The 12,500-nt window shown below is 36.0% G+C and overlaps 1 protein-coding gene across 1 annotated transcript in view; it reads left to right on the forward strand.

Moving 5' to 3' along the window:
* LOC125032872 overlaps positions 1 to 12,500 on the forward strand; it is a 19,747-nt gene that overhangs the window by 2,242 nt on the left and 5,005 nt on the right. Inside the window, exons 5-23 of the mRNA XM_047624257.1 lie at positions 125 to 214; positions 503 to 649; positions 867 to 947; positions 1,479 to 1,641; positions 1,944 to 1,995; positions 2,346 to 2,408; positions 3,049 to 3,109; positions 3,491 to 3,640; positions 3,813 to 3,944; positions 4,067 to 4,130; positions 4,721 to 4,863; positions 5,038 to 5,146; positions 5,426 to 5,562; positions 5,768 to 5,894; positions 6,151 to 6,366; positions 6,760 to 9,704; positions 10,231 to 10,376; positions 10,914 to 11,037; positions 11,658 to 11,756. Coding sequence (XP_047480213.1) covers positions 125 to 214; positions 503 to 649; positions 867 to 947; positions 1,479 to 1,641; positions 1,944 to 1,995; positions 2,346 to 2,408; positions 3,049 to 3,109; positions 3,491 to 3,640; positions 3,813 to 3,944; positions 4,067 to 4,130; positions 4,721 to 4,863; positions 5,038 to 5,146; positions 5,426 to 5,562; positions 5,768 to 5,894; positions 6,151 to 6,366; positions 6,760 to 9,704; positions 10,231 to 10,376; positions 10,914 to 11,037; positions 11,658 to 11,756 — 5,049 coding nt within the window. The remainder of the gene's footprint in view (positions 1 to 124; positions 215 to 502; positions 650 to 866; positions 948 to 1,478; positions 1,642 to 1,943; positions 1,996 to 2,345; positions 2,409 to 3,048; positions 3,110 to 3,490; positions 3,641 to 3,812; positions 3,945 to 4,066; positions 4,131 to 4,720; positions 4,864 to 5,037; positions 5,147 to 5,425; positions 5,563 to 5,767; positions 5,895 to 6,150; positions 6,367 to 6,759; positions 9,705 to 10,230; positions 10,377 to 10,913; positions 11,038 to 11,657; positions 11,757 to 12,500) is intronic.

A 12,500-nucleotide genomic window follows, 5' to 3' on the forward strand; every position in this document is an offset into this window, starting at 1 on the left:
TAGAAGTAGATGCATTATTGTTCATTTGTGATTTTATTCACAGAAATTTAGCTTTCCCATTTGTATACTGCTTCCCAGTTAGGTACATGTGTATATCCACTCATTTTTTAATTCCACATGTCAGGTCGTACGGGCATTAAGAGAACAACGGTGTAATTTTCGTATATTAGCATTATCTGCCACCCCTGGAACAGACGTCAGATCTGTACAACAGGTTGGTTTTAATGAAGAAGAGAACTTTCTGTATTACTTGTCTTAAATTGATATTTGAAATATTTGTTAGACATTTGCATACTAATGTAAGCACAACCTCGTATCTCATGTTAGATATGTAATATTTGTTAAACTTTAATTAGAGTGAGTTTCTTAGCCATTTGAGAAATAAACAATTAGAACTGACAGCCTCAGTTATATCATATGACTCACTTTGCAAATTTGAAATGAGAGCATGAATTGTTTTCATCTTTATATATACAATAAAAATATGACTTTATTGAAACAGGTCCTTCAAAATCTCTTGATATCACACATTGAGCTCCGAAATGAAGAAAGCCCAGACATTGCAGCTTATAGCCACCAGCGGCATATAGAAAAAGTTGTCGTACCTTTAGGAGCAGAGCTGGCTAGTATTCAGACAAGGTATCAGAATGTAAGTAATTTAATTTTTTATTTTAAAATCAATGAGTTTTGTAGTTTGTCTTATTGAGTAACCATGATACTGAACCGTGGTGACATAAATCGTATATGAATATTTTTCTAATTTATCTAGGAGAATGGTCATTTAAAGGTTTAAATCAGGTAAAAATTTGCATCTTGCTTATTCCCTCAGTATTTGACTATTATCCGTCTTGTGTTCATTCTTTCAGGTATTACGAGTGTATGTTAACAGGTTAATAGACATGAGGGTGCTGTATACTCGCGATGAGACCACGCTTTCAAAATTCCAAGTGAGTTTTCCTGGTGTTACATTACTGATAGATATATATCATCTGAATTCATTGATGATATTTTTGTATTTGTCTTTTTTATTAAGGGCTCATTTGTATTACATTTAAGATTTTTATTAATATTCTTGAATAGAATATATAGATGTTGGTGTATGTGTCTTGTTTATTCACATATAAGTACATATTTATATATAGATATACACATATGCTTTTATACATCTATACATTTGTGTTTCTTTTGATGTATGTATAATGCGCGCGCGTGCGCGCACACACACACACACACACACACACACACACACACACACACACACACACACACACACACACACACACACACACACACACACACACACACACACACACACACACCACACTCTCTCTCTCTCTCTCTCTCTCTCTCTCTCTCTCTCTCTCTCTCTCTCTCTCTCTCTCTCTCTCTCTCTCTCTCCTCCCTCCCTCCCTCCCTTTTATTGTCATCACTTTTCATTGCCAGTTTTTAAAATCTTTTTTGCAATTGAAATGTTACAGATATTAAAGGCTCGTGAAGGCTTTCGTCAAAATCCGCCAGACAACCTCCCTCGAGATCGTTATGGAGTTGCAGAGGGAATGTTTGCCTTGTGCATGACTCTGTATCATGCATATGAACTTCTCCTACAGCATGGCATCAGGTCTTTTTACAATTTCCTGAAAGGTGAATTGATGCTACAGAAATTTTCCTTGCATATAGAAAGCCTTGGATATTTGATTTTTTGCTTATTTACTTATATATTTAATTATTTATTTACTTACCTTTTTCATTATTTGTCTGCTTATTTATTCATTTTCTCATCTATTCTGTTATTCCTTTATGTAATGATAATTTTAAAAATTATATATAAAGTATATAGATAAAGTTAGTGGAGAAAGATACGTATTCTGAAAATTTGTTTTAACATAGGCTTAGTCATAGATAATTTAGATATAGATCTAAATATATTTGATACATGTTTCTAGGAACTCTTGGAGGGGACAAGGGTCATAGCATGGCAAGAGGCGAACTTGCAGCGTAACAGTGTCTTTCAGCGCCTGATGGAGGACCTCTGTAACAAATATGACTCAGGAAAGCAGCAAAATTCAACCATGAATAGTTCAGGAATGTTTGGGAAGGTAACGCATACGATAGATTGTTTTATGTTGTTGCTTTTTCGTTGATGATTTTTCAAGGTATGTCTTTTTAGCGCTTCTCATTGACAGCTGCGTGACCCCTTTTAACTCTTAGGGTCAGCTAGGTGTGAGTGGTTTTCTTGTCTATACTTTCTCCCTTTTTATTGCCTTATTTTTCATTCTACAATATTCAGTTTAGTATATAAAGACACACTGGCACTGAGTCACACTGGCACTGAGTCATTTTGACAGTGTTACCTGCCAGGAAGAGGATATCTTTCTGATGCCCGATGGAAACCTTGAGATCACTGTGACGTGGTTTAACTCATAGCCTATGGATGACGTGGGGTTTAGGTCATAGCTGACTTGGTTATGGCTTAGAGTGATGTTGTTCGTGTCAAGGCCGCCTTGGATGTGGCTTCCAGAGTGGAGGCTTAGCGAACCCCATACTTTTTTCAGAGGCAGTGGGTTAGGGTACCTGTTAATAAGGGGATGTGGACTTGCAAGGTGGAATTTTTATAAAGCATACAGTGTGTGTTAAGACTTAAAATTTTTGGGCGAGGGAGGCTGCTGTTTTATTGAAGTTTTTTCTACAATGTCATAATGTAAAGTGTTAAACAAACAGCTGACAAACAGCCATTACTAATGCAGTAAAAACAGAATAAGGAAAACCATATACACTTTATCATCATGCTATATTGCAAAGGTTTATCTATTTTATTTAGGTACTAGACTGACTTACAAGGCCTATGGGAAGTCTTTAGTGTTCATCTTGAAGTTACTTCCATAACATTGATGAACAAGAAATGCATTTTTGCAAATGTTTTCCTTCAGTGATCAATTTGCATATCGACAGTCTTATAAGGCTTTAATGATGACAGAGATATTAACTAGTAAAAGTGATAATGTTGATCATTAATTCTACCTTTATATGAATATACTTTTCATCTTTCAGGTTATATAGCTCAGTAGAGAACAATAAAGGCATCTCTGATTTTATTCCATTGCTTTGGCCTGTGCTAAGCTTTATTCTTTTCTGATCTATAAGCAACAAAGATATTATGTTCATTATTGGGTTTCAGGTATATTTTAGATTAAATGATAAACTTCTATTGGTTGATGCATTTCCGAGTGATAGGCTAAAATTAATACTAATTTAAAAAGTTGATATGCAAGTTGAAGCCTAATAAGAATAGTATGATGTATATTATTAAAGCCTTTCATGTGTTTATATAAATCCATGATGCTGTACAAATGTCTGTGTATTAACTCCGGTATTTTCCTACTTTCTCTTTATGTAATTTGATATTTGTTAATGTATTTATTTTACCCATTTCTGTTCTTAGATAAAATATTCTTTTATTACTACTTTAATAATCAGCATTTCTGGTTTATAGATTGGCAGCCCACAGTTGTTAAATGCAAAGTCAACTACGCCATATGTTGTCAGTCATCCCAAAATGGAAGAACTTCGCAAAATTGTCATAAAGCACCACCAGAAGTTTCTCGATGAGGGGAAGTCTACTCGAGTGATGGTATTCTCCCAGGTATGTGAAAATATCCAGTATATATTTTTATAGCCATAAGCGATGTGAGACTTTCTTATTAAACTTTAGCCCTTTGGCATCAAAATCCAATTTTGTTAAGATATTCAAATATGTCGTTCATTTTTGTCATTGGATATGTAGATTAAGTTTTCTTGCTTTAATCTCTTCATAGTACAGAGACAGTGTACTGGAGATCACAGAGATGTTACAGCATCATTACCCTCTTGTTAAGGCTATGAGCTTTGTCGGCCAATCAACAGTAGCTCATGGAGGAAGGGGATTCACTCAAAAGGAACAGTTGAAGGTAACGCTTGGTTGATTATGACTATGTGTTGATGTAATTTTTAGGCGTCAGTGGAAATAAGCATGAATGTGTTGTGGTTATATGACCCACTGAATAGTTTTTAAAGATGATTTAATTTTCAGGTTGTGAAAGAGTTCAAAGAAGGAGGATTTAACACTTTAACTTCAACGTGTGTAGGAGAAGAAGGCAAGTGTCTTTAGGATTTTATAAACTTTTGCTTTAAAAGGTACATATGAGAATGAATAATTTTTCAAAGCAAGAAAGGTAATAGATGCTTCTTGATTCATATCTTCCTCAGAATTTCTGGTGAATTCAATTATTCCAATGGAAATATATATCAATAGGCTATGTGCAAGACCTCGCTATTCCACACAATAAAAGATTATACATGGGTTGCTGATCTGGCATGACTCGTCAACCCATGTCGCATGTCATGCTGGACACATGAACAAATCATACACTCATATACTCAAGCTCAAATACAGTGGAAACTTCAAGTCTCTCTCTCACTTCATTCTTGTGTATGTTTGTGTTTGTTGGTCTAGCGACAATTGGTTATGGCTCATTCTCTGTACAGTTATTCATTTTCATTTCTATCTTTGGTAAGTTAGTAATGATGAACATAATATGAAAGAAAAACAAGGGAATACTAAAAAAAAAAAAAGTATCATCGACTTGGAACAACCAATTTTGTTTTTGAAAGAACATGTATAAATGCCTCAAAATGTACAGGCCTTTTTCTTTGGAGATCATTAAATAGGGTAAAACATTTGCAGGCTTGGACATTGGTGAAGTTGATCTCATCATTTGCTATGATGCGCCCAAGTCTCCAATCCGTCTGGTGCAGAGGATTGGTCGCACAGGCAGGAAACGCGAGGGCCGTATCATCTTCCTAGTAACAAAGGGGAAAGAGGAACAGGTGAGCCAATGGTAGTCAGTAATTATTTGTTTTGGAATTTTATTTGCAGCAATAACATTTTAATTCACTAAGGAAATTCCTTGTTTTGTTTTATGGTTCATTTCTAAAATTTGTATCAAGAAATTTAATCTATGTGTACTTGCTGAATGTATTTATTCCTCTCTGGCATTACAGATGTATAACCAGAGTCAGTTACAGAAGAAATACATCAATACGGCTCTATCGGATGGAGAAAAACTGAAAAGGTTTCTCTTTCCTTCAAATGATCGCATGGTGCCAAGAGGTAGGTTGGGAAATAGCTTGATTACTTTATCACAGTTCTCAGTTTTCATTATCTTTTACTTAGTGAACTGATTTGAAAAAGAGAAATAACCCCATTTAAATATTTAATTGCAAGGCAAAATACCTTAATTGTTTATTAATTTGCAAGTTATAACACACAGTTTATGCATTTGCAAATTATAACACATTGTTTATTTATGTACAAGATAAAATACCATATTTATTCATTCATCTTATTTGTTTTAAAGGCAACATACTTTATTTATTATTCATTTGCAAGGTATAATGCCTGTATGCCACAAGCTCCACATGAAGATTGGCACATGGAAAACCAAGACAGGCAAGGACCGAAAATCTGACATAGGCTCAAAGTCCCTCTTAGGCTCATTCCTAGAAAAAACAAATATGCCAAAGAAGGTAAGTTTTCCTCAAAGGGACACGAGTAGAAACATATCTGGTAGGAAGTATACATTTATTTGGGCAATTATGTTTTACTTTTATGATTTGGAAACATAAGCTGATTTGATATTCATTTATATCATGCCAGACACTTATTGAAGTTAGCATAGGCAGAGAAAACATTGCTAAATGCTATCTGGCTTATATTAATATCATATTACAGAAACAACAAGGTAAAGTTGGTATGCTAAGTCGGGAGGAATGGCAGTGGTTAAGAGACAATTTGTGGGTTCCGCCAGAAGAGGTGAAGACTGTAGCAAAGCCAGTATTCATGAGCTTGAAGAAACAGGGTAAGTTGTTCTCATAGCGCAGGTGACCTTAGGGTTACTTCTAATTTTTTTTTAGTTCCTGTGTGTCCTGGAATATATGTAGTTATGTGTAACATTACACAGAATATATATATATGTGCCTGGTAATTTGTTATTAGAATCAAAATGTTGTTTTTAAGTTATAATTACAGACAATAAATTGACCAGAGTACAGGGCACTGAACATTCTTGAGAATAAATCTGAAATGACAATTAATGCTAGTGGCTATACTTACAGACCAAGAAGTGAAGGAGGAAATGTCCACAGTAAACTTTGGGAACTACCAACCCTGGCAGACCATGCTGCAAAAGACACATGTGCTTGGACACTCTGTGCAGTCACAGAATCTGGTTCAGCTCACAGAATTCATCGACCTGCAGATCAATCTTGACCCAGATGACGACCCCTATAGTCTTGAGATGCAGGCCTTTCTGGATATGAGCTACATAGAAGGTTTGTGGTTTTATGTATTTCCTCATTGTTTGGTTTGGAATGCCTGTTGGTCATGTAAATCCCTCAAAAAATTAAATAAATGTTTCAGAACAGTAAATTCATATGAAAATTATACACAGCTTATTGTTATGCTTTATTATGACTGTCTGGAGATCTTTTATTTAATTACTTTAGAAAAGCTTCATTGTATGCCTTCCTAGAAGGTTATGATATTATGAGGAAATCTTGTTAGCTGTTGATATAGTTTTGAAAAATTGTTCGATATTTCAATTCTCTCTTTTTTTTTTTTTTTTATCCTTCAGTCATTGATACAGTAAGCAAATTTGAAAATATTTAGAATCACCAGAAAAATATTTTGATTAGAAATCTATTCAGCGTTTGCTCTTTGAACAGATAAAGAGACAAGAGCAGCAAAGGCAACAACATCAAAGGACGAGCTACCAAAGAAGAGATCGAAAATAGCAAAAGGAGAGAAGAAAAAAAACACGAAAGCCAAGCAAACGAACCTCATTACGGACATGTTCAACAGCCAGAAAGCGAGGAAGAATGCCGAGGAATTGAAGTCCCAAACACACCAAGATCTCGAGGACTTTGACGTCTTGTCCGAGAAGCCAAAAGGAAAGGAAGACGACAGCGACGTAGAGATTATAGAGGATGGTGTAATGGATGTCGATGTGGATCAGGCCGATGGGGGTGATTTGATAACCTGCTCGTTTAGTAAAAGTAAAGAAAATAACTCCCGAAGTAGAGAGCTGAACAATTCAACAGGGAACTGTGAAGAGGATATGGAGGTAGAAAAAAGGGACTCAAGGGATTTTACACCTGCTTTGGATAGTATATCTAAGCAGGTCGTGTCATTGTTGTCCGTCAGATCTCTGTCTCCGCTCCGCATTCTAACACCTCCACATTCTATCCCAAGTGACGAGGAAATTGATGAACCCTTAAGTCCTGCAGATGTCATATCGGTAGTCGATGAGTGGATGGAAAGCAGAAGGATAAGCGGATGTCTGCAGTCTGATTTCTTGGAGATTGAGGATGTGGATATATCAAAGGATGTCAATCTGCTAATAGCACAGACACAGGAAATGCAAAAGCCCATGGTCATACTAGACTCCGATGAAGAGAATGCTCAGAGTCCAATTCCCAGTTGCTCAAAGATGCCTGATGGGATTACAGAGGAAAATGCAAATACTACACCAGAAAAGGCTGGTGAAAGTGTAGCAGAAGAAGTGTCACCAATTTTACCTTCAAGTTATAGGAAACTTGTTAGACCCAATTTGAATCTTTATTCGTCGACACCAAAACTAAATGCAAAACGTCTGTTCAAAGTCACAACTCCAAACCTAACTAGAATAGAACAAGAGTGTTCATTGTCTAGTGAAGCTGAGAACAAAGAACTATTACCAGGACAGAGAAGTACAACCAAAAGTATTTTGCAGAATAAAAAATCTGATGAAACGATTAATCCAATAGCCTCGGTTGTTACAGAACCTACAGTATTACTTAGTCAGAGAAGCAAAGTACGCTGCAGGCTCAGCAAATTCTCTGCACTAGATAATTTGAAGTCAGACAGTGAAAATGTATCAACAGACAGTGCCCAAGCGCAGGTTTTGTTTAATCAGGATGGATCCAGTTCTGACAAAAGTATGAAAAGCATTTTCTCAAGATCCATAGAGGACTCAGAAATTCCACACGCATCCCACCAAGATAGAACAATCGAAATTGATGAAAGTGTCAAAATAATTGAAAAATACAAAGCCAGTGATAGTGTCAAAATTGATGCAAACCTTAAGGAAAGCAATAGCAGTAAATGTAATGAGAGTTTTCCAGCAAATTGTGAAGACAAATTAGTTTCTAAAGGTAGTCAGAATGTAAACAGTGACATGGAAGACATATCTGAAAAGCACAAAATATACAATATTACAGAGGAAACCAAAGATGCCTCTTCCTCTACAGTAAAAGATGTATGTAGTGTTAACTTTGACCTTAGTTTTGAAGATGATTTGTTTGCTGACTTTGACATGAATGAATTTGAAGGTCCCAAAGATCAGAAATTTGAATGCACCACTCCTAAAGATCCTTCAGTACCAAAGCAGACAAAGCAGTCTTCTGAACAGAAGGACATAAAACCATTTGAGAGATCAAAGCATAATCTTCTAAGTGTTACACAAATCATTAACCTTGTTGATGAGTCAAATGAAGAAAGTGATTTTGCTTCTAGTAAGAATATATCTGAACTGGAAAATGATGATGTTTTTAGGCAAGAAAGGCTCAGTTATTCATTTAAAACCCCAAATAAGAATGTAATCCAAGAGAAAGTAGAAAATATAACAAGAGGCACTGATGAAAATAGTAATAAAAAGGTACCGAAGAGGAGTCTCCTGGGCAGAAATGGGATGAGAAGTTCAGGTGAAAGCAGGAGACTTTCTTGTTCCAAGTCTGAACCTCTGCTGCAAGAAAAAGATGCTAATGATGTATTAAATGAGCCCAACTTTACTTTATGTGATGACATTCTACTTGATAGGAATAAAAACCGAAAAAAACTGCCATCACTGAGTAAGACTTCAAGTCAGAGTGGAAGGAATACTTCATTCTTGACTGAAACAAGGAAAGCATCACCTGTACATCCCATAACTAAGGAAAATTTACCATCAGAGAATCCAGATGCCAAGCCCACAGTAGCAGAGCCCAACTTTTCTTTGCTTGATGATGTTGACTTTGACAACAATGATTGGCCAGAAGAAATAGAAGAAGCAGAGGAAAAGTCTAAGAGTTTGGATAACTGGGACTTGTTGGGGAGTGGAGATTTTGAGCCCATGTCCGAGTCGCTGCTGGCTGATATTGAGCTGAATAAGAAGATGGCCAAGGAAGAGAAAAAGAAGAAAAAGGAAGTGAGTTTTTCTCTCCACATTGATGATAAATCTAAGGACTCTCCAATCATAATTGTTTCAGACGACGAATCACCTGTTTCCAAAAAGAGAGAATCAGCCAAGCTTAACACAAGTTTGCTGGCGGGAACTCAGGAGGCAACGCAGGTGTGGAGAAGACAAAAGAGAAGACTGGGTCAGGTTGTGGACTCGGATAGTGAGGACGACCTGATGAATGGTGGAAATTCAGAAGGAGAAAGTCCCCGTGTAAGAAAGGCAATGACTAGCTCGAGCTCAGCCAGTACAGATTCAGAGCGAAAGAGCTGGAAGGGTAAAAGTCTGAAAAACAACAACCGAGACTCCACAGTTTCTATAGAGGATGACGATTTTGAAGGTGAAGTGTCAGTTCTACGTCCAGGGCCTAAGTACATTAATCAGGCTGAAAAGAAAATCAAAAGACCTGATAAACTGGTGAGTCCTGCAAAGATCTCTTCTTTTTTATTATATCATTATTCACAATGATAAAGAATACAGTTTTATTTACATACCAGAATTTAGTGTGTATTCTTTAGCACTTCAGAATTACTGTATAGAAAAAGAAGAGTTAATTTATTTGGGTTATTTGGTTTATTGTTTTTATTTTTTTGTTTTCTTTAGTGAGATAAAGATTATTTTGATATGATTTGTGTTCTTAGAATTTTAAATACAAATAAACTACCCTTTGAATTTTAGAGCTGTAAATATTGCTTTCAGTTTTGACTTTGCTAGCTGATGAAACATTTAACTGTTTAGCTATGCTGTATTTCTTAATAGATCCATGGTCATGGTGCAAGTACCAATTATTATTATTATTATTTTTTTTTTAATTATTATTATTATTATTTTTTTTATTAACTTTTTTTTCTTTCTTCCTTTCTTTTTCTTGTTTTAAATAATAGTAGTACAAATGTAAAATCTTTGTTGTTTGATTTCTTATTTGGGTCTCTTGTTCTTTCAGAGAAACAACTTTATTCATAATGAAGCAGAATTATCCGAAGATGGAGAAGGGGTGTCCAGTGACGAGTCAGAGGGAGAACATCTCGACAAATATGACGAGAGTTTTGTCGATGATTGCACACAGCTCTCCCAAGATGCAGCAGTAGAGTACGTTCGATTCCAGTTTTTCCTGAAAAAGTCTTGGATTTTCACTGGACGTCCCCTGAGCCATTATGTCTAATTGAAGTCATCTGTTCAATTATTTTATGGGTTTAATTCTTTAAGGAAATTGTGTTCTCCGAGTTACACCTTATATTTGTGATAGTGGTTAGCATGTAGCTATTGTGTGGCTTACTTTTCTTTCTTTGGGTCAACCTTTTTGTGGAAGAATTCAGTCACCCAAAATTCACAGAAACAGTGCCACCTTAGAATTAAGTTTATATAGACTACATGCGCATGATACAAGGGAATAATTACCATAATTATTACTTTTCATGGCGAAGAAACCATAATATTACTTGATAGAGCTGTCTTTTTATTTACATTTTCATGACCCATGTAGAAAATGTATGAATGAGAATGAATATTTTCACACTACAGTCTCTTGTATTGTGAAAATATTCATTCTCATTCATACCTTTTCTACGTACATTTTCATGTTGTCCTTGGTAGTTTATTAAATCTATCCACCATTATCACTTGCAGCATGAGGGCTGTCTACCTGCAGTCGGTTGTCAGTCCAAAATTAGCTAATCGCCTGACTCACCGTTCACATCGTGCGCCTGTTGTTCTCTCTGACACAGATGAACAGAGTGATGATTCTGAAGAGGTGAGGATATATATTTGATCCTGTAAGTTAAGTTCTTTCTTTTGCAACGTAAATGTCAAATAGCTAGGTGTAAGTTTTGCCATCTGCGCGAATGTGTGTGTTCGATGATTGTCTGTTTGACTTGAGAAAAAATAAGAAAAATAAAAAATTAGCTACAGTTACCTCTCATGAATGAATGGATATGGGAATAAATAACCAAAAGGATGCCAGTAAAAATGGATGTAGAACATGAAAAACACATTTGTTCATATACAGAAGCAAAGTATGCATTCATACATATTTATAAGTTTTTAAGTGATAAGGGACACCTACAAGATACCAAGAGGTACGTAATAATGCAGTCTTGAAGGGGGAATGGGCAAATGGGGAGGGGGGGGTATGGCTGGATGAAATATTATATGCCAAGGAGACATGCCAGACAGTACGAGATTTATTAGTAGGCACTACAAACGGCACCTTCACAGCTAGGGAGCCGCAGAAAGACTGTCCACCAGGTTTTGACAGTCCGTGGTCAGTCGTGGTAAATGGTACTCTAGACAAGACTTTAGGGGTAAGGACAGAAAAATTATTTATTTGTTTCTTTATTTGTTTTTAATATGTAGAACCTTATTTGTTTTCAGGAGGAAGAAGACAGCTTTGTGGTGGATAACAACTTTGTGGAGTATGACACGGAGTACATGGGAGACACTATGCTAGCTGAAGATTCAATCATGATTAAGGTGTTTTATGTTTGTCCTTTTTCTTTCTTTCTTGCTTAATATTTTTTTTTCACTTTAAGGAACATTTGTAATAATTTAAAGAAGTAACAGTGTTTATTTTATTATTCATTTATTTTTTAACTGATAGATTAACCCATAGGATCCAGTTGCTTCATGGCAATCACGTGGTCCAAAATATTAAGCTTATGTGAGTGGCTGTTCTGATGAGTGTGTGGCTTGTAGGCCGGGACACACGCAGACGCTTGTGTGTGGTGACAAGACGCTGTGCCTCCCCTTTGCAATGTTATTTTATTTTCTCTTTTTATGAGCAAATGTTTTTATTATAGTTTTTTTTTTTTTTTTTTTTTTTTTTTTTTTTTTTTTGTGTAATATTCTATTTTCTGTAATACAACCTGTGCTGATGGTCATAGCAGCCAGGAATAGAATGCTGAGTATGGAAAGGCATCCTCCCCGGTGCCAGCACTCTTCCAGTCATGGCTCACAGACAAAACATTTCACATTCATTTATTGATAGAAATAATGCAAAAAGACCCTTTCTAAAGGTCTAATTACCCACTTTTGGCGAGTCATTTCTGTCACCCAGGCCTTTAGCTGAAGTGTTAATGATGGCAATTTTGCATCACATCAGCCCACAGCCAGATTTTCGATGACGGCACATTCATGTAATCTGCCCCGCAAGCCAATTTCTTTCGTGATGTGATAGTCATGTCAACTGGATCGTAGGGGTTAAAGAATATTTTTGTC

This window comes from Penaeus chinensis, chromosome 15, assembly GCF_019202785.1.
Source record: "Penaeus chinensis breed Huanghai No. 1 chromosome 15, ASM1920278v2, whole genome shotgun sequence".
NCBI lineage: Eukaryota > Metazoa > Arthropoda > Malacostraca > Decapoda > Penaeidae > Penaeus > Penaeus chinensis.